This window comes from Semicossyphus pulcher, unplaced genomic scaffold, assembly GCF_022749685.1.
Source record: "Semicossyphus pulcher isolate SPU_LCO1_2020_fin unplaced genomic scaffold, fSemPul1.0.p SCAF_8, whole genome shotgun sequence".
Taxonomy (NCBI): Eukaryota; Metazoa; Chordata; class Actinopteri; order Labriformes; family Labridae; genus Semicossyphus; species Semicossyphus pulcher.
The window spans coordinates 23,400,821-23,420,773 of record NW_027211759.1 but is presented as its reverse complement, the minus strand read 5'-3'; the positions used below and the strand labels follow the sequence as shown (position 1 = coordinate 23,420,773).

Here is a 19,953-nt window from a genome sequence, read left to right as displayed (position 1 = left end):
CACAAAAAATATACCCCTCATATATTTAGATTTACCTTTTCTTATTCTTGGCCCTTACGTTAAAAGTTCAGCTTTCTCAACATTTCTAATTCATTAGTATTAGTACTCTTCTGTATTTGGGTGCCAACTAGAGACATAAAAATAATACCCTGACCTTCAGTCACACTCCCAAAACGCTGTGTCATACATTTCCTATAATGTACTGATGACCTTATAAAACTAACAGGCTGAGGGATATTTACTGGGAATGACTGTCAAATTAATATTGAAATGTAGAATGTATTAAGTGTCCATACAAGCTTGAAATCACGCCTAAATCACAAGATGTGATTTAAATATGACAATACCCCCTTCTTATATTTTATTTTTTCCTCCATTCAATCCTTTATGGCTGATATGTGATGGTTAAGAAGTGCTTTGAATGTGGAAGTATAGTATCCTTGGTAAGATAGAGGTAGTATCAATGTAAACAGTGTATTAAAAAAGTCATGAGAATTTGGGTTTAAAACTTTATTTTGGAAGTTGATTGTTGATCAGTCGATCAGGATGATGTAGGATCACTGTTCCTTTCTTTAGTGATTTGGTTTGCATTTCTGCAGGACTGAGCAGCAGCTGTGGTGACTGTTGGTCTGCAGCCCTTAAGTCTCTTGATCATGAAATCCATGATACAAGGAGGCAGAACTAATACTGCAGATAAGCAGAGCAACGAAATATTAAGTCCCCAGATGTCCAGACTATGAAGGGGTTATGAAGACTCCACTGAAATAATCTTTCAGCTTTATGGAAGGACGACAATCTTCTTCTCCAGCTTCTGCTCGGGGAAGATGAACCTCCTCATCACGTCATCGAGCTCCTCCAGAGCCAGCTGGGCGTGGAGCACCGCGACATCATCCGGGTCTGAGCAGACCACCCACTTCAGAGCTCGGTACAGGTCCAACAAGACATCTCTGAGAACCTGGAGTGTCACAGGAGAGAGAGGGAGGGTACAACGGTGAAACAGCACTAATCTGGTCTGTAGACTCTGATGGATGTTTACAACTGACATGTTTGTTATTCCTGATAACAAGTTGTGTCTATGGCACGCCTTCCATAGAATAAAATATGAAAAAAAAAACAAGCAATCAGGAATGTGTTGACATGTAAGGCAAGCATTTCAATATACTGTATATTAGCCACATTAAGATTTTAATTAAATCAGCCCCTGTGTTTGATTGAATATGGTCTGCACTTCAGCAATAGCCAGTCAATGTTCTAATGTGCAATATTACATGGTTGTGTTAAATACTTGATTCTGATTGGCTAGTTAAGGTATTCCGAGGTCTGCTATGTCTCGATAACAGACCGTTGCTATGAAGAAAAGACCGTTGCTAGGGATTCTGCTCTAATCACACAATCCAGAGGACTACGTGTAATCATATCAATCCGCCCAAAGAAGTTCCTTAAATTTGACATCAGTGTGTTTACAGAGGTGAAGAAAATAAAAGAGACAAAACAGCGGAGAGAAAGCAATGAAGGTTGAAAGATGCAAAAACTGTAGAGACAGGGAGATCTACAAAACTGAAGACAGCACATGAAGTAAACATTAAACAGAACACAGTACGGGATACAGGGGTGTTTAAAGACGGTGAATGGAAAAGAAAATGTCAACAGAGACGAGACAGAAAAACTCAATTAGGTGCTGCGCTGATTCCTGTGGCCCCGTTCGCCGTACCTTACTTTAATCAGTAAAGACGCTTCACGTCAGGGTCCTGCTCACCCTGTCAGGGTTCCAACCTGCTCACTATACATTATCCCTTACATAATCATCCCTCTATAAAGAAGAGTTCACACTCCTACAGCTGCTGCTGAACATGAAAGCATTAAACTGGTGAAACATGGGAGGGTTTTTATTGTGAAGCAGTCACAGGGGTTAGCCTTAACCGCTACCAATCCTCAAAAATGCATCTCTAAAATAAGACAGTGGTTGTTTTAGACACAGAGGATGAGTTTTAGATACTAAAGTAATAATCTTGATATTGAAGATTTTCATTTAAATAAATGTCTGTTAAGTCACCATCTATCGCTGAATGAGGTAACACAATGGTGATTGAGCCTATGGCCCACTGAAGGCTTCCCTTTTTAGTATTACAGACTGGGTGTCCGGTGCGACTTTCGTGGAAAAAATCACAAGTGGCGCCCACTTAATGACACGTTTTCCATCAGCCAGCAGTGGTTGGTCTGCCAGAGAGGGTAGCTGGAGCTAAGCGGCTGCTTCTCCCGTCTCTGCAAGTGTTGCGAGTAAACAGTAATCTACTATGGCTGAACAAACAGAGAAAAGATCGATGACTACAGATGCAACTTCAAAAATAAGTGAAAATCCAAAGAAAAAGAATTTGACGCTCAGATGAAGGCAAACAGTCTAAAAAGGAAAGCGACCGTCAGCGAGGAAAATCAAGAGTTACAACCGGAGCCAACCGTGGACATCACACATGCAACGCAACAGTGAGCTGCTAGATGACTTCGGACCTGCTGTTGTGTGGAAAACTACTGACCCTGTGTGCAGCATGAAATACGATTATTATTATTTGGCAAGTCTGTTTGGCTGCAGTGTAAACAGATTCACCAGTTACTCTTCTGTTATATTTCTGACAAAAAGCTGCTCAACAAGTGTTTGCTTAAGTATTACACCACACTTAACGTTGCCAAAGTTACAACAGAATTCTCAGAGGTGACAACTTTAACTGAGGGCTTCTTCTAACCTCAAAAGCCAAAGTTCAGCTCCTCAAATACATATTGTAATAGGTCAATGCATCTCCTGCCCCATTGTTCTGTCCCTATTTGCTTTTCAGCCGACCCCTCCTCAAACTATCCACACGGCTGCACCCGCCCTGCTCTCCTCCACTCCACCTTTGGCCTAACCTTTGTGCCCCGGCCTGTCGGGCTCTGTCCCTCTCATCTGTTCTCATGCCACTCTGTGTATCATTAGCCACGTACAGCTGCTGCTGCTCCAGTAATGACAGGACCTGGTCCGGGACCAGCAGCTGGACAGCTCACTGTAATCGTGGCAGCGGCTCAAGAGCCACATCACACTGCAGCCAGCAGCTCGCACACAGACGTGTCTCCAGTGGGCGACAGCAGGGCGACTAATTCATTCATTAGCTGTGTTTTAAAGATGACAGATTGTGTCCATTAGGTTTTGCTCCAGGATAAGACTGATGAAGTTAATAATGCTACTTTATCTTTATTATTACAGTAATAAGCAGTGGTCAGTGGTCCTTCCTCTCTGCTTCCATTTTTGGAGGTAACAGAGCTGTGATGTGATTAGCTTGGCTCCTGCGGTCGATTATCTAAAAACAACACTCGAGGACAAACTGCCCAGAGACTGAGCAACAGTGAGAAAGAGGTGCGACTCTAAAACAAGGTGTTTGGAGTCTAACAAGCTAACATTTAGTCTATAACCGCCACGATGACCACAGGGAAACTGGGACGTGATTACAGGAGCTGTCAGGCCGTGTAACGACAGCCTCTCACTCTCAAAAACACACCCTGAGCTACATTGTTTAGCGCGTTTAAAGCCTGAAGAAGACCAGGACCAGACTGAGTCCTTTTGCCTCGAACATACCACAGAGTGAAGCAGAAAAGTGCGTTAAGTTTTTGATTTGTTTCCTCTGACAGAGAGGACATTCTTAAACCATGGTGACTGAGGCGGTGGCCCCGCGGTGACCTGCCAGACCACTCCATAGCAAAGACTTCATGAGTGAAGCTTATGTATCCACACACACCTGCCCTTCTAGGCATTCCCATGTGTGTGTATTAAATGTTTAATAAATTCATGATCAAAAAGGGTGTAATTTTCCACCATCTGTCTGCTTGCTTTAAGTCTTTGTTGTTAAGAGGAATGACTGGCAGCTGCTCTGGTCACAAAAGCAAATTCAACTTCACCTGTGTGGAAAAAAATTCTGCTTTCAAGGCAAGAGACGGTCGGTTTAGACGATACAGGTTGTCTGTGACCTGTCCGGAGAGGAACCTGTGAAATGGGGACATACTTTGAAACGGAGGGCTGAAGCAGCTTCCTGTCATCCAGCTGTCGAAGGAGTTACAGCTTCGCCATTGTAACTGATTTGACCAACTGCTGCCCTGAAGAGCTCGCACTTTGTTAGATATGAACCTTTGTGGTAACCAGTGTTCATTTTGGCAGCTATTTTAGATTTAGTCTTAGTCTTATATACATATTTTAGCTATGCTAAATCAATTTTCTATTATTCTCATGTGTTTTTGAATGACGTTTTTTTAGTGCTGTCAAAATTAACATGCACATTTGTGTAATTAATTTGAAATATTTAACGCATCACCGAACCATCCTGGCTAAAGATGGATAAGGACAATGATGGTTTTGAAATTCAACTGGCACTTATAGGCGTTGGGTTGTTATTATTTCTTTTAGTACATAAGAAATATGCCTTTCAAGCCGACAGTCAATTGTGATGGCCTTGAGGGTCTTATTGGAACTCTGTGGTTCACAGGAGAGAATCTGTGTTTAAGTTAAAGATTAAGGTGCTATTAAACAAAAGTATTTTAACTTAAATATATTTATTTTGTGTTGATTCTACATTCATTTCCTGATTTTACATTTAAATATCCATTATTACATGTGATTTTTTTTTTTTAATCGATCAACAGCCCTACTTTTTTTTAATACATATTTTAATGTAATTATTTTTCAGACTATTCAATTGAATTCTTTTTTATCTCCTTCCTCCTGAAAGGAACAAGCCATTTTGCCATTCAAAGGGTAGACCTTAGACATGATTGGCTGACAGTATTTGGAGAGACCGCCTCACTGAACTGTCACTCCAAAGTTGTAGAAAACATGGCTGCTCTAGGATCGGTTATTCAGCCTTATATGTACGAGCCAGAATCAGCAGGAGGTATTGGAATGGTAAGCTGAAATCTTGACAACGACTTGAGCAGTGCAAGAAGGCAGCCTGAGGTGACAGTGAATGAAAATTGGTCGATATCAGAGAACGCAAGGTTCTACATAGAAACCTGCAGCTGTTCTGAACGGTCCATTTCAGAGGCGACCTTTTTAAAAATGTCATTCTGGATTATGCAGTTTTCACTTTTTCACTGTGAACAACAAACACACAAAACTGTGAAACCCATGCAAACAACAACTCAAAACATTGTAGTCCAGTTTTAGTCAATAACAAGTCATCACATTTAGTCAAACGTTTTTTGTCTTTAAACTAATTCGATAAGCCTGACACACGTTCAATCTGCTGTTCTGATCCTCAAGAGGTTATGTGTATTTGTACCTGGGTGGTTTTGTCGCTGAGGCCTCGGAGCAGCAGGGTGATAACGTGGACGGCAGCTCTCCTCACCTCTGCTTCCTTCTCCGTCTTTATCAGAGCAGTCAGGCAGGAGCTCAGCTGCACACACACACACACACACACACACACACACACACACATCGATTTGAACAGTTTTTAGAGTTGAATAAACATGAGGGAAAAGCTAGAATACAGTTAGAGATCAATTCTGGGTAAGAACTAAAGCACTGTGTGGAGCTGTGCTGTATTTTACACACGCTGACTGGACTGCTGAGGTCAGACCAGAACTAAACTAATCAATTGACATATTGATCAGACATCCAAACCAACATGGGCCCTCACAGTCTCTCACACACACACACACACACACACACACACACACACACACACACACACACACACACACACACACACACACACACACACACACACACACACACACACACACACACACACACACTCAGACACTAACTCACACTCAGGGTAAGGAGTAAATCTGGGCAGGTTCATGAATAAGCAGCCCTGTTACTCCAGCTGACAGTGCGACTTATTCATTCCAGCAGGCTACAGTGAACCAATGAACACACACATACACACACATACACACACGTACACACACGTACACACACGTACACACACACTGCAACAGCCGGCAACGCACACATGTAAATGCGGGCTTAGTTTCTGCAAACTCAGGCGCTGATCAAAGTGTGTGGGCATGTGTTTGTGTTTGTGCAGCAAATACGCGCACACACATGAAAACACACACAGGTCGCGGATCTTGCTTGTGCGTCTTCTTCACTCTGGGGACTTTATGGCCTGCGTCACACAGAGGGCCGTACCTTTTCGTTAGCTTGCATTGGGTTGCAGTCATTTAATGATAAGCCCCATGTAACCTCAGTAGTTCTTTATTGACCTAATCTTTAATCAATCGCAAAATTAAGCCGATGCCTTATTGTAACTTCACACAGAGACGATTTTTTTTGTACGTTTCTTATCATCAATTTACAGATGTAACATAACTTTCTGTTTGAGAGGATCAAAAAGGTTTCATGTCTCACCTCTTGAGCCAGCGTTCCCAGGGAGTAGTCCAGTCTCTGACAGAGCTCCCCCAGGTTGGACAGACTGCTCGCCCGAACGCTCTGGTCTGGATCTCTGGTTCCCTGCAGGAAGACGCCCACCAGAGGACGGCCGAGATGGGACGCCAGTTCCCCTGGAGGAGGGAGAGAGTGGAGGGAGAGCAGAAAGACCAGTTAGTTCCCACTTTGTACATCACAAATGCTTCAAAGATATAAAAGACTTACGAATGATGTATTGTATCCTTTATCTTCTATGAAAAACAGTCACTTAAAAATACATATATAATGTGGCAAAAACTACAGACATCCCAGAACTTACTCAAGCATTCCCACCAGCTTGAGCTGCACTTTGTGTTTAGTGCTTATAAGGAAACATTAGCATGCTAACATGCTAAGTTAAGATGAGGCATCAGGATTTAAGCATCCTGACAGCAGGCTCCCAATTCAAACACTGCAGAGCCTAAATATACAGCCCCACTGAGCCGCTGGCACGACTATGAGCTCTTGGGGGTAAAGGAAGGGGGCAAACATCCAGTCATAGCCTTGGACCACTATCAGGTTTGAACCGAACCTTCTTACCCACAGAGGTTCAGTGTGTGTGTGTGTATGACACTGTTACAGAGGCAGACGTACAAAGAACAGAGCCGACTGCTGCCTACAGCTGCTCCTGCCAAGCAGCAGGGAGGAGAGCCAGAGCCTCCTCGTAGAGGAGACAACCAGCTGACGTGCTAGTGGTAGTAAGACCTCCATGACCCGTGTGTGAGCGGTTATACTCCTGATCCAGACACACACTAACACACAGAGCCACACACACTTCAACCTGGACTGTTTTGCTTGTCCTAGATTACCCTTTCAGGGTGCCAAACACTTCTTAGAGTCCTGAGATTTAAACCCACAACACACACAGAGCCAGACAGTCAACACACACACCAGCTCAGCTCTTACCCCTTCACTTCTGTCTCAGTGTCACTACTCTGATGGATCTAATGAAGGAGAATATCTGTTTTGTAATACCTGTGACACAACTGTACGCATGTACACACACAGACACAAAAACAGCTGGGGAAGCTGATGCAACTCCCCCACAGATGCTCCTAAATCTGCTGAGCTGCATTTAGACCTCAGACTGTAAAAATAGACATTATATATATATGAAGTCATTTTTCTATGATTTGAACCACACAGCCTGTTCCTGAACATTTAAATAAACTTTATGTCTTGGAACTTTGGTTGGTGCAGAGATCAACCTGGTTTCTACACATTTTCCGTTCACGTACTTTTCCAAACGATTTTTCAGAACATTTTTGACATCAGAGAAACAATAGCGGGATGTTTATGTTCCCAATTTGGCACCATTGATTTACCAACCATCTATCTGTTGTGGCCCTTTAGCCCACTTATGTTTCACGAGCTCCTTTTACACTGCCAGTTCAAAGCGGGATTAATACATCTCTGTTACGTTTCCTCTTCTATGTAAGACGCAGGAAGGTAGAGTGGCAGGGTGAAGTCGTTCAGCCTCTGAGCCGGCATCGGAGGTAGTAACAGAGGCGAAACAGCGTCAGTGTATACTGTGGAGCCGGCAGGGCGGATCAGCGCCGCGTGTCTGTATTTGAAGTGCGCACATTTTGCTTCCACAACGTCGGAAGGCTGTGTAAAAACACACACTGGGACACCTTTATACCAGCGTTGTTTAGTACAATGTAAAATGGCAAAGGCAGCATGACAGCGGAGCTTCATTGCGGCACTGAGGTGGAACCGCAGTGTAAAAAGGGCTACTGTCAAACATCTTTGGACAGGAAGTAAACTAAACGGTGCTACCTAGAATTTCTTTCCTCTTTATTTCTTGATTAAATAATATATCATTGTTTCCCTGATTATAATTTCTTTTTAATAAATAGGTTCCTAAAATAGTTAAATGCTTTAGTTTTCAGGGTGTAGTGCAGCTTTGTTAATTCCCAGTGTCCCAATGCCCCGTATTATCTCTCGTGCATCACTGCATCAATCATTAATGTTTGTGATACTGTGTTTAAATGCAGTTCAAGATATGGCCACATTTTCTTTCTGTAACAGAAGTCCAGACATGGTTCAGGTAAAAGGCACTTGGAGGGGAGCCGTTTAGCAGGCTGTGACATAAAGCTCAGCTCTCTCTTGGTAAACATTGTGGGTTACAAAAAGAATAGGGCGAATACTAATAACTCAAATCAAAATCCATACTTATACTTTTATGCATAGGAACCGTTCTGTAAGTCAATTTTCTGTCTGCTGTTTTCACTATGGGAGCTCCCACCCTGCAAGTGCAAAAAGCCAGCCACTGGGAGCAAACCAAAGCCGAGCCAAACATTAATTTATTCCACATTAACTCAACCAGACCAGTCAATTAAGAGAACCTTCTTGTTTACAAATGACAGCCTGGCAAAAGGCAAATCTTGGCCACTCGGGGGGGTTCAAGACAAACACAGAGGCTCTCTGCGTGTCTGTGCAGCGAACCGAAGGTCTGTCCAATCTCTGAGCAGGGACATAAACCCCCCGATTGTCCGGGGAAAGTGGTACGATGGCAATCTGGCAGATAAAAGCAGAGCGGGGCGAAAAACAAAACAGGGTTTTCTATCAGGGAGAGATTGTGATACACAGGGTCCCTTCTGACCGCAGATCTGCGAGGAGGACAAGCCTGCACTGTGGCTTTGTGCTTTGATAGCTGCACACCACAGACAAATATACATGTAAACAAATATGGACACATGAATGAACAAACATCTGATCATTCATACAATGTTTAACACCCACAGAAAGTCAAATGGCCATTATGCCAGCTAAGGGCACAGTGTTTAAAGAAACTGGCAGCCCTCCACAGAGGTCAAAGGTCAGACTCAGCTTGTTGTTTTCTGTCTAGCTGTTTCCCTCTGCTTACATGCTAATGCTAACCATGGCCTGCGCTCAGCTCTGTACTTGCATCAATTTTGATTAACTGACAGTCGAAAAGAGAGCAAATATGGCTTGGAGGTAGAGTGGCTCGCACTCCAATCAGAGTGGTCAGTGGTTCGATCACCAGCTCCTCCAGTCTTCATTAAAAATATGGCTCAATGTCCAGAATACGGCAAATTAAAAGTGTATGAAAAGAAGTGGAAACCATTTATAGATTTTGTACAACATGGCGATAGAAGGAGACTTGTTCGTTTGAGCCTGTGAAATATCCCGACATTTTTCACTGGTATTTAATTTAATATCAATCATTATTAATATTAAACACAGCTGCACGATTATGACCAAAATGATGATCACGATTATTCATCACAATTATTTATTAACTTTAGGAAAAATGTTTTATTGTACTTTCAAATTTAAATAAACAGACGCTTTCAGTTCTATTTGTGATACTTTGAAGCTCATGTACAAATTTCCCATCAAATTAAGACTTAAAATTAGGTCCTTCACCTGAATTTGGTGCATCATGGGTAATTTCAGTGTGTCTTTCAGCTGGTTGAAGTTAGTTGTGTTTCTTTGCTGCGCAGGCGCAGGTTTTATGCACTCTTTGCATATTATTTTTTCTTTCTTAACATCACTTGCCCTAAACCTGAGCTACCTCCAAACAACCGATGACAAGATTCGTCTTCTGTTCCAAACATTTGACTTTTGTTTCTCCCGACTGGTCTCTGTTGTTTACTCTTCTACTCTAGACTGCCACTGCAAGGTAGGCGCTCATCACATGACATGCCAGCTCTCTCAAAAGTGAAGCCAAAACCTCTCGACCGCCCCGCGGGGAGTGGCTGATTTGATATGCAGCACAGTTTTCTACGGGTGGAGCATTTTAAACGTCAATATTGCATATTCACGTGTTTATTTAATTCATTCAATTTGAAAAAATCCCTCGCAACGCGCAATGACACAAATAAGTATAATCCACATCGTCCAGTGCGACTGCATCTGTTTGTGTTGTTAAATAGATTTATATGTAATTGGGTAGTTGGGTCTGAGCTCACCTTTAGGGGTCAGGAAATGGGTTACAAGTCAGGTGAATGTCTTTAAGTCTGAGCACACAAACATGACTGTAAACAAACGTTAGCTGAAGCTCACCCATCGCCCTGCTCGCCCTCATCAGGACTTCTCCCACTTTGAGGCGGGTCTCCAGGGAGCGCTCCGTGTTGGATGTAGGGAGGGAGGGACCAAGCTGGAAGTCTTTCAGGAGCCTTTCCAGAATCCTCTCAGGGTAGGAATCAGCCAAGGCAGCCAGACCTAAAGACAGATTACACTCAGTCCATCTGCTTTGGCTATTTAATGTTAGCGGAGGGTTAAAGAGACTGTTTCTGTAGAGAGATAATCAATAAAAACTATGATAAAGTGACATTTTACCTTGAATGGCTGACAGGTAGACAAATGTGTCTTCATGCTCCACGTTTTCTAAGAAGAGCTGGAGAGGACAGAGCATCAGTAAGATTGATCACCACACAGACGGGAGAGAAGCTACACACGTCCCAGACAGGGAAAACATCAAAAACAGCACCAGTATGGATCCTACCAGTACAACCAAGGAGGATCAATACTGGCACTGAACTGAATGCATTAAAAACAATGTGACTAAATATCAAAGGGAATAATCCAAACATTACCCCCAGATACTTTCAGAGAGCCTTGAAGATGAAGGATAGACGGGTGAGGGGGAAATGGGTGTGTGGAAAAACAAGGAGTTTCTCAGACAGGCTGGATTGAAGTTTTTGGGAAGACGTTCATATGAACAGAAAACACAGACAGTGACCTGAACTGAACCCAACCTTCAAAGAAAATCAATACAGGAGTTTGTGCTATAAAAGTAGGGTGCTGATCTACGCAGCACACAGTCAGGGGTCTTCTGATTACAGAGAATATTAAATGAGTTGAGTCCCTGGACTCCACCATTTCCCCCTTGGCTGCCCTGGGCCGAAGGTTCAACCGCCTCATTCATTATTAAGTTCACCCTGAACAGTCTAGGAGATAATACCACTACATACAAGTTCCTGATACTCATATAATCTCTTAGCTCATCCTGCCCTGTACAATACATGTGTTCACAGTATTCTCTATACCCACTAAGTCTGTCCAGAACCTGGGCGTCATGAGTGACGACCAGCTAACCTTTAAGGTTCATGTGGCCTTGATTGTTCGGTCATGTCGATTCGCCCTGTACAACATCAGGAAGATCAGACCCTACCTTTCAGAGCATGCAACACAACTGCTGGTACAGGCTCTCGTAATATCACGCTTTGACTACTGCAGCTCCCTACTGGCAGGCACATGTCACTCCACTGTTCATATCCCTCCACTGGCTCCCAGTTGCTGCTTACATTAAATTCAAAACCTTGTTGCTCGCTTACAAAACGGCAACAAAAACGGCTCCTGCCTACCTGAACGCCCTCATCCAGGTGTACACTCTCTCCCACCCACTACGCTCTGCCAATGAAAGGCGCCCGGTACTCTCATCACAACAGGGCCCTAAGTTGCTAACTAGACTCTCCTCCTTCACCTTTAAGAAGAAGCTAAAGACTCAGCACTTTATGACACCTCTGACCTTAATCATATTGATGATGACGACATCGAGGATGCAGTTGATGTTGATTAGGATTATTCATGATGATGAAATTGACCTTGTTGATGTTGTTGATGATGATACATATATATAAAAATAACACTGCCTGTCGGCACCAGTGCCCGATCACACTTGAAGCTGTGTTGTATTAACTCTCAGACGTACGTCGCTTTGGACGAAAGTGTCTGCTTAATGAAATTGTAACATTCTAACACTGATTGCTGATCTGCTTATCATTTGGTGCATGTCATGCCTCACTCTCTCCCCCCACATTTCCTGTCTATCTTCAGCTGTCCTATCTAATACAGGCAAATATGTATTTAATATGTTGAATTATTTATTGCACTGGTATCAGAGGAACACTATTACGTATTAGCCGACAGCGAAGTCTGCATGTTGGAATCTGTATTAGGAAGGAGAGAATATTATCAGAACCTGGGCTGCAAAATAAATCTCCATTTCATCATTATTGCAATATGAGCATTAGCAATAAACACATAGCAAAACTAAGCATGTGAAAATTACCTATTGAATGGATACCTTACACCTAATTGGTGTCAATTTAGTGATGAGAAAAACAGCTTTTAAGAAAGAAGGACGGACATGTTGAAAACACAGGTAGAGTGTAAAACATGCAAAACAGCTGTTGACATGGAAACTAAAAGTTATAGCTAATAAGCACTCTTTAATATTCACACTTCATATCATCCTGCAATATTAATAATATATATCATCGCCATCAACAACAAGACCAAATCAGATGAATTTAATTAACAAAGAAACCTACCATGAGGACTTTCTCCTGGGCCTGGACCGCCTCTGGGTTTCTGTGTTGCACCATCTGGGTCAGGACCCTCAGCGCGAACGCTCTGGTGGGCACGTCCGGGTCGCACGCCTCCAGCAGGCACTCAGAGAAGGACTTGGCAGGGGGTCGAGGTTCACTGGTGGCAGACGTCCTGCCTCCACCTTCAGGAGTTTCTCTTGCTGTGGACGCTTCAGAGGATGCCGGGTGTCTGATTTTGTTGTTGCTGTGTGAGTTGCTGTCTGTGGGAGACGAATGAGGAGCAGCCTCTGAGGGTTTTGCTGCAGTTCTTATCTTTTGCTTTTTCTTTAAAGACACATTGTTGTTTTTGGCTGTGGTTTCAGGGTTTCTGTGGGGTTGAGCAGCAGCAGCAGTAGTGAGGTTTTCAGGCCGGTAGGCACCGTGTGTGGCAATGACAGATCTGAGGTTTGATGCCAGCTCCTGGATGACAGCGTCAGAGTGCTTCTGAGACAGCGTCTCTAGTGGTGGGAGCAGCCTGGACATGGAGGAGTAGTCCTCTGCACTGAGCTGGAACATTAAGAAGGGGAGAGGATGATGGGGAGAGAGCAGGGTTTGCTTTACAACTCCTCTGATACGAAACCTTGAAGAAGACTTCGACTTAAGTTTGAAACGTGAGATGCTTTAAAGACAGCCAGGTTTCAAAGTCTCCTAAAAGTAATTTCTGCAAACATTTCATTGCAAAACGTTGCTTAGATTTGTTTCCATTATGTCTCAGTACCTGAGGTCCGGACAACAGAGTGGCCACGAGGCCGATCCCCATGCTCAGCGTCTCACTCTCTACTGGGTTCCCCAGACCTGGGCCAGTGGTGTGATCCAGACCCACACAGGCCCTCTGAAGCAGAGACACCAGGAAGTCCACAACCTGGAGAGGGACAAAGTCAGGGACAAAAATAATACACAGCAAGAGATTCAAAGTTAAAGGTTCTACGTTCAAGGATGTCCTGAGAGAACATTCAGTCCTTTAAAAGGTGATATATTTAAAAATAGGACATTATCCACTAAAGTAAAGCTAGTTTATCAGTGACGTTTCCTAATCTGTGAGGGAATGTTTGTCCGCCCTACAACAGCCGCCAGCCAGTCAGCTAACTTCCCCAAACCCCCCCCTCCTCATGAAACCTGTAAGAAATGAAGCATATGGGCTATTTCTGTGTGAAGCATGACTCACTGTGGCCTGCTTTCATTAAAACTCCCACAGGAACACACACCGATTTTAAAATATGCTGGAAAAAGAGAGATGCCATCCCGGGAGGATGAGTTAACAGCTGAGAGAGGCTGGGACCGGACACTTCAGGAAGTCACGGCTACTTTGAGAACAGTTTTAACAAGAAAGTGCAACAAGGTTTCCTGCATCACCTGTCTCATTAAATGTAATCCTTGATCAAGACAAACAACTTAGCGTTATCAAGCCCTTCACTTCTAATCCGTCTCTGCTCTCCACTCACCTGTGTGTTTTTTCTCAGCAGCACAGTGTGCTGCAGAGACTCGACCATCATAGCCAACACCTGAAGCAAAGCCAGTCTCTGTCCTCGCCGCTCAGCTCGGCCCAGCAGCTGCTGCTCCACCTCTACGAGTGTCATGGCTGACACGTCCAAATCCTCTTCATCTTTCTGCTCTTCATCCTCTGCAGCTGTCCAGCTGGTCAGCTCCTGCGGGGAGGGAAGTAGGGAAATGATGGCACAAAAGAATACAATCTACACACACTACAACTTCAGAACAAACTGAACACAATTATGTATGCATTTATTGCACTGGATTGAATCTTGTTTTACATGTGGGAGTATATGTTTACTCGTTACCTGCAGCAGCAACAGGAAGAAGTCTCCAGGCAAGTCAGAGTCTTTGAGCTCAGCCAGCAGCTGCATGAGACACTCCACCCTCCACTGCTCCCCTGACAGCTTCTCATACAGAGCATCGTCCTCATCACTGGCAGACAAACACACATTATGCATCATGTATTTGCCAGGAGCTTCCTCTCTTAACAACACAATATACACCTAACGCAGAGCTCTTTCACAAAGTCACCTGCAGCTCTCTCTGGAGCACAGTCTGACTCCTCCATCACAGCCCGGGGTGAAGTGGAAGTCTGCTGCCACCTCGCTCTTCTTCTCTCCCTGCAGGCCAGAGAGCTGCTTCAGCGCAGACATGGCTGCAGACGTCTCAGAGTGACTCAGGTACCACAGCAGAATCTCCTGACAGGGGGCGCTGCGGAGCACAGAGCACACACAAACAGCTCATTTATCGTGTCCTACCTTGGATCTGATTAACTACAATTCATGCAGACTCTTTTCATTTAATTTTGTATTATTTTCATGACACACAGTAATTTATATTTAAGGTAACATTGTTTTTAGAATCCCTCCAACATAGAAAGACTAATCGATTGGTAGAATAAATAGCATTTACGCAAACACTGCAAGAAGTCTTACAAAAATAACTCCTATCAATGACCACTTGTGACTCACTAGTCGTGTCTGCGTCTGCAGAGACCTGCTGTAAAAATAAACAACATTACCGCAGGTGGGAGACGTTCTGCTTGGTGAAACAGAAGAGTGTGAAGATCACAGGAAGAACCTCCTCCAGAGCTTTGAGCAGAGAAGCTGACGGACTGTTTCCCACCACCCAGATCTGACAGAGACAGGAGACATGAGAGCAAAAACACCAACAATACTGTGTGAGGGGCATTTCACTCTCTTTTAATAGAGTTATATGATCAAGAAATGATCATCAATTATTTAGATTTACTATTGATTATAGAACTTTAAAAAATAGATCCAAGTCCTGCATATTTCAGCCAAAAAAAAACGATACGATACACATTATTTCTTCTTACATGGTGAATATTGTACATAAGACACTGTGAAGGACACTGAGGCATTATGGGTAAATTCTCTTCACATAAGCTCTATTAAATTACCCAAAATATTTTGTAGTAGCAAGGATGTGAGACATGATCATCGCTATGAATTTAAGGTGCATTTGAGTGTGTTTAGTGGTCGTGTGGTGTGTTCGGGGTGGTTGTCTTTGGGACTCCTCACCTTATACACGTCTTCCACACAACGAGTTAGCTCCCACTCCTCCACGGCAACTTGAGTAGGACCATCACCTGGAAAACACACACACATGCACATCAGTGCTCAGCCCTGTTGTATTTGACTTCATCTTTCATGTGTTGTTAGTTTTGAGGTAATGATGTCAGAGAGGACAACAGGACAAAAACTACTCCACGCTGATGGAAAATTCGATCTATTGATTGTAAATAAATATAATAAAATTGTAAATATAAATAGCTAACAAACTTTATTTCTGCAAAGGAATTATTTAGCAGGCAAAGACTTCAGGCTAACTGCTGTAAGAATCAACCATCACAGCAAAGTTTCAAATGATGTCTTCTCAAAACATTTTAGGAAATTAAACTGATTTTTCTGGAGAATAAAAAAAATATTTGCATGTTGTGTAAAAACTAAAATGTGTAAAAAAAAAAACTTGATCCCCTCTTGATCTAAAACAAATAGATTATTAGGCCGTGTTACTGACCAGAAGCAGTGTTGCAGCGGTGTAGAGGTGCGAGCAGAGGAGCGAGCAGGTGCTGCTGGGCAAAGCTGGGCTTCTCCTGAACCATAGAGAGCGCCGCCCTGGTGGCCACACGCTGGAACTGTTGGGCTGTCAGCTTGTCTTTGAAGTGCAGGAGGTCCAGGATCTAAATAACAGCAAACAATAAAACAAACAAGATGTTAATATTTGTAGTTTGCGACGTCATTCCTTTCTCTTACTAACGATGACATCACAGTCCACTACGTAATGGCTGTGATTTGAAAACAGGAGAACATCATCATATTGTTTCTTTAGGGCAATGACGTGAGCAGTCAGCCGATCACACAGATTATCACACAAGCTAATAGTTTTACCAAATCATCTAAACCAGTTTATTATGAGGTCAGACTTGAAATGTCAGTAATATTAACTTTACCTTTAACTATATATATAAGTTATAACCCGAATATGGAATCTTAGCAGCCCCTATAGTAATAGGTGTAATTGCAGGTGTTTTCTCTGACCTGTCTTACAGGAATCCAAACAGCTTCCCTGCTCTCCTTCACTGTTTGTTTTTATCTGAACATCATTTGTTCTTCTTTGTTTGGAATGCCCTTTTTTTTTTAAAGTGAAAAATTATTATTTTTTCCATTTCTCGTTCAGTTGTGATTAATTTTTCATGCTGGTTTGTTAATTAAGTTTAGTTTTTATTTTTGAATAAAACAGCCATAGTTAAAAAACTGGAAGATTTAATGTCCACTCAAAATACTCATGAAGAAAGACAAAAGCTAAAGACATTTTCTCGATTAATCTATTTGAATTAGTTTTGTAAACACAATTCAGTTTCAGTTAGTTATCATTTTTTTTGCAAATCCCTGTTTTTATTTTTTTGAGTTAACGACAATGTTTTTGACAATCTAGTTTTTTTCGTTTTGTTTCGTGTGTGTGCTGAGCTGACCTGAGGACACACTTGTCTGTAGTAGCTGTCTGCTGAAGCAGACTGCTGAGGGCAGGTCACCAGGATCCTGGCCACACACTCACATTTCTTCCAGTCTGACTCGCCCCCTACAGGACACAATCAGAGTTACAGGTTTGGACACATCAAATACAACTCCTATTCCATAATCAGAATCATAATTGAGGTTTACTGCCAAGTAGGTTTTTCACACACAAGGAATTTCTGATTACAAATAAACACTTCTACATCATCACCTCCCCCTTCTTACTCACCCGTTCCTCCTCCCAGGATGGCCCTGACTACAGCCTGGACTCCGTTAGGCTGCGTCAGGCGCTCAGACAGCAGCTGACCACACAGACGCCTCAGCCAGGCAGGAGCTGATCCCAGAGCTGTCCTGCTGCTGGAACCACCGGAGACTCCCACTGCAGCAGCCTGGAGGGAGAGACAGCGCATATAAAAGAAGCCATGACAGAGAGCCTTACAAACAACTACATTAAGAGATCTGAATGGAAAACACAACATCATTACATAGCTGAGCTGACTCAGCCATAATCCTGCATCAAACCTGGACACACCTGTTTGGGTCCACCTTGGAGGATGAGCAGCTCCTTGATGACGATTGGCTGGTAGACTTTTCCCAGAAGGCTTTTGAGGGCCTCCTTGCATGTTCGTCGTTCCTCAGCAGTGAGCTCCTGGATCTGCAGTTTGCAAGAAGCGAGAGAAAGAAAAAGAGATGCATATTTTTTTTATTGGACGCATGCATTAATAGCTTTTTGACTAAATATAAGGGAAAAGGCAGAGCAGAGATTACGAAAGGGGAAGAAGAAAACCATATGACATTACCTTCTCCTCTGTGCTGCCCTCCTCTGCCCGCTGTGGTTGGTAGCCAAGTTGGCACAGTGCTGCCATCACATCCCCCAGATGTCGTGTGAACACTAGTGTGGCGAGAGAGGACAGCTCTGCCAACTTCAAGAGGACACTCGTGGTGATCAGAAGTCTACGTCGTCTTAACACCGCTCCCCCACCGCAGACAAGTTTTTCCACCATGGCCCCAAAAGCTGACCTGCAGCCCAGAGGCACGCCCACTCCAGGAGCCAAGTAGGGACAGAGCCCCAGAGAAACCACAAACTGAAGAGCAGCTCCGAGCGTCTTCTGCTGGGAGACACTGAAGACGTCAGGAGGGAGAGGTGGAGCCATCTCAGGGGTGCGTTGTTTTGCTGCAGAGGGAGGAGGCGTCTGGTTGAAAAGTTCAAGTTCAACAGAGAGGTGTCGTGCTAAGGTGAGGAAGAGGAGGAGACACTCCTGGACAAAGCCCCATGTTGTGTCCTCTGTAGCGCTGGAGAACCAGTCTTCCTCTGCCAACACCTCCTCCCTCAGCCTCAGCACCTCCTTAAAGCTGGAGTCACTGTGAAGCTGCTGCAGGAGGAGGGCTCTGTTAGCTTGCAGCGCCGCAACCAGAGCGTCTTGGTGTGAGGACTGAACATCTTTCGCAGGCCCATCTACAGACAATAACAAACAGATTAGTGTTGTTACAGTCAAACAAACACCTAACAACTCATCAGGCACCTGCTGGGAAACACAGCAGAGAAGCAAGCCTGTATTTAAATAAAGATAGTCGGACTAACTCCAGGTATATACTAGTCATTGCAAAAAATCTTACATTATGGTATTATAATATTTAACAATTTAAACAGTGTCTGCCTCATGTGCCCCAGACAGTGCCGAGTGTATTGTAAGCTATGAAATTAGAGTGCTCTCTGGTGGTCATTCAATATCATGTAAATTAAGGCTTTGAAAAAAAATGTTAGAACAATTTAAAGAATTTATAAAATTTTATAATAAAGAACATATTTGTATAGATAGATTAGATATAGATTGATATTAAAAGGAAAAAGGGAAACCTCCTTTTGTGTGACCGTACACAGTCAGAGATCAATTTCACTTTATAATGACAACATTGTTTTCCAAATGGAGAATGGCTTGCAGCAGTATGGAAACAAGTGGATAGTTACATTACTGAGCAGCAAATTGTATGTAGTTTGTCCATTTGGCACTTCTCATTAATGGTCAGCTAGGTTACAGCACCTAAGAATGATATGCTTCCCACAGCCATTTATAGCATGCTATATGGTAACTATATAATCTCGGAATCGGTACATTTAATGTTGCCTTTAGTTAGTTTAGTTTAGTTGCCTCTTGGGTCTGACAAACTCTCGACTTACCACCAAGAGGCTTGGTGAGGATGTTTATTGCTGAGAGGATCGCTGAAGTCATTTCGCCATTATGGATAACTTTCCGGACGTCTGCATGTGATTTATAAAACTAGTTTATAATATTTTACCACAGGACTGCTAAACATGCCACGGTTATCTGTAACGTTATTATTCTGCTCTGTGCATCTCGAAATGGCGCTGAAATTATACGTCACCAGGCAGCGGATCGCCTCATTGGCTGACGTTTTTTTTTTTTTTTTTGATAAAACTTTATTTACAAATTGAAAGTACAGTACATTTAACCAATAGAGACCCGGTTGTCAGCTGGAGGTATAACATAAATATACATATAAAGTATTAATACATTAAAGTAAACAAAATAAGGCTGAAAAGTAATTATAAATCCAATCCATCACAAAGATCTTTGGTTTTCAGGGCTTTAGGATTTGTGCAATATGTTAGTGTTTCCATGTAGGATTCAAC

At 43.1% G+C, this 19,953-nt stretch overlaps 1 protein-coding gene across 1 annotated transcript; it reads right to left on the bottom strand.

Moving 5' to 3' along the window:
• Positions 1-506: 506 nt before the first annotated feature.
• Positions 507-19,531, bottom strand: tango6 (transport and golgi organization 6 homolog (Drosophila)). The gene is made up of 18 exons (XM_069686725.1): positions 19,480-19,531; positions 18,101-18,756; positions 17,833-17,955; positions 17,530-17,689; positions 17,258-17,364; positions 16,303-16,465; positions 15,804-15,871; positions 15,281-15,393; positions 14,791-14,970; positions 14,565-14,691; positions 14,211-14,414; positions 13,487-13,630; positions 12,733-13,275; positions 10,736-10,793; positions 10,460-10,618; positions 6,371-6,522; positions 5,295-5,408; positions 507-955 (listed from the first exon to the last, which is right to left on the bottom strand). Exons 1-18 carry the CDS (start codon positions 19,529-19,531, stop codon positions 779-781), a joined length of 3,300 nt encoding a protein of 1,099 aa, XP_069542826.1. The 3' UTR covers positions 507-778.
• Between the last annotated feature and the right edge of the window lie 422 nt (positions 19,532-19,953).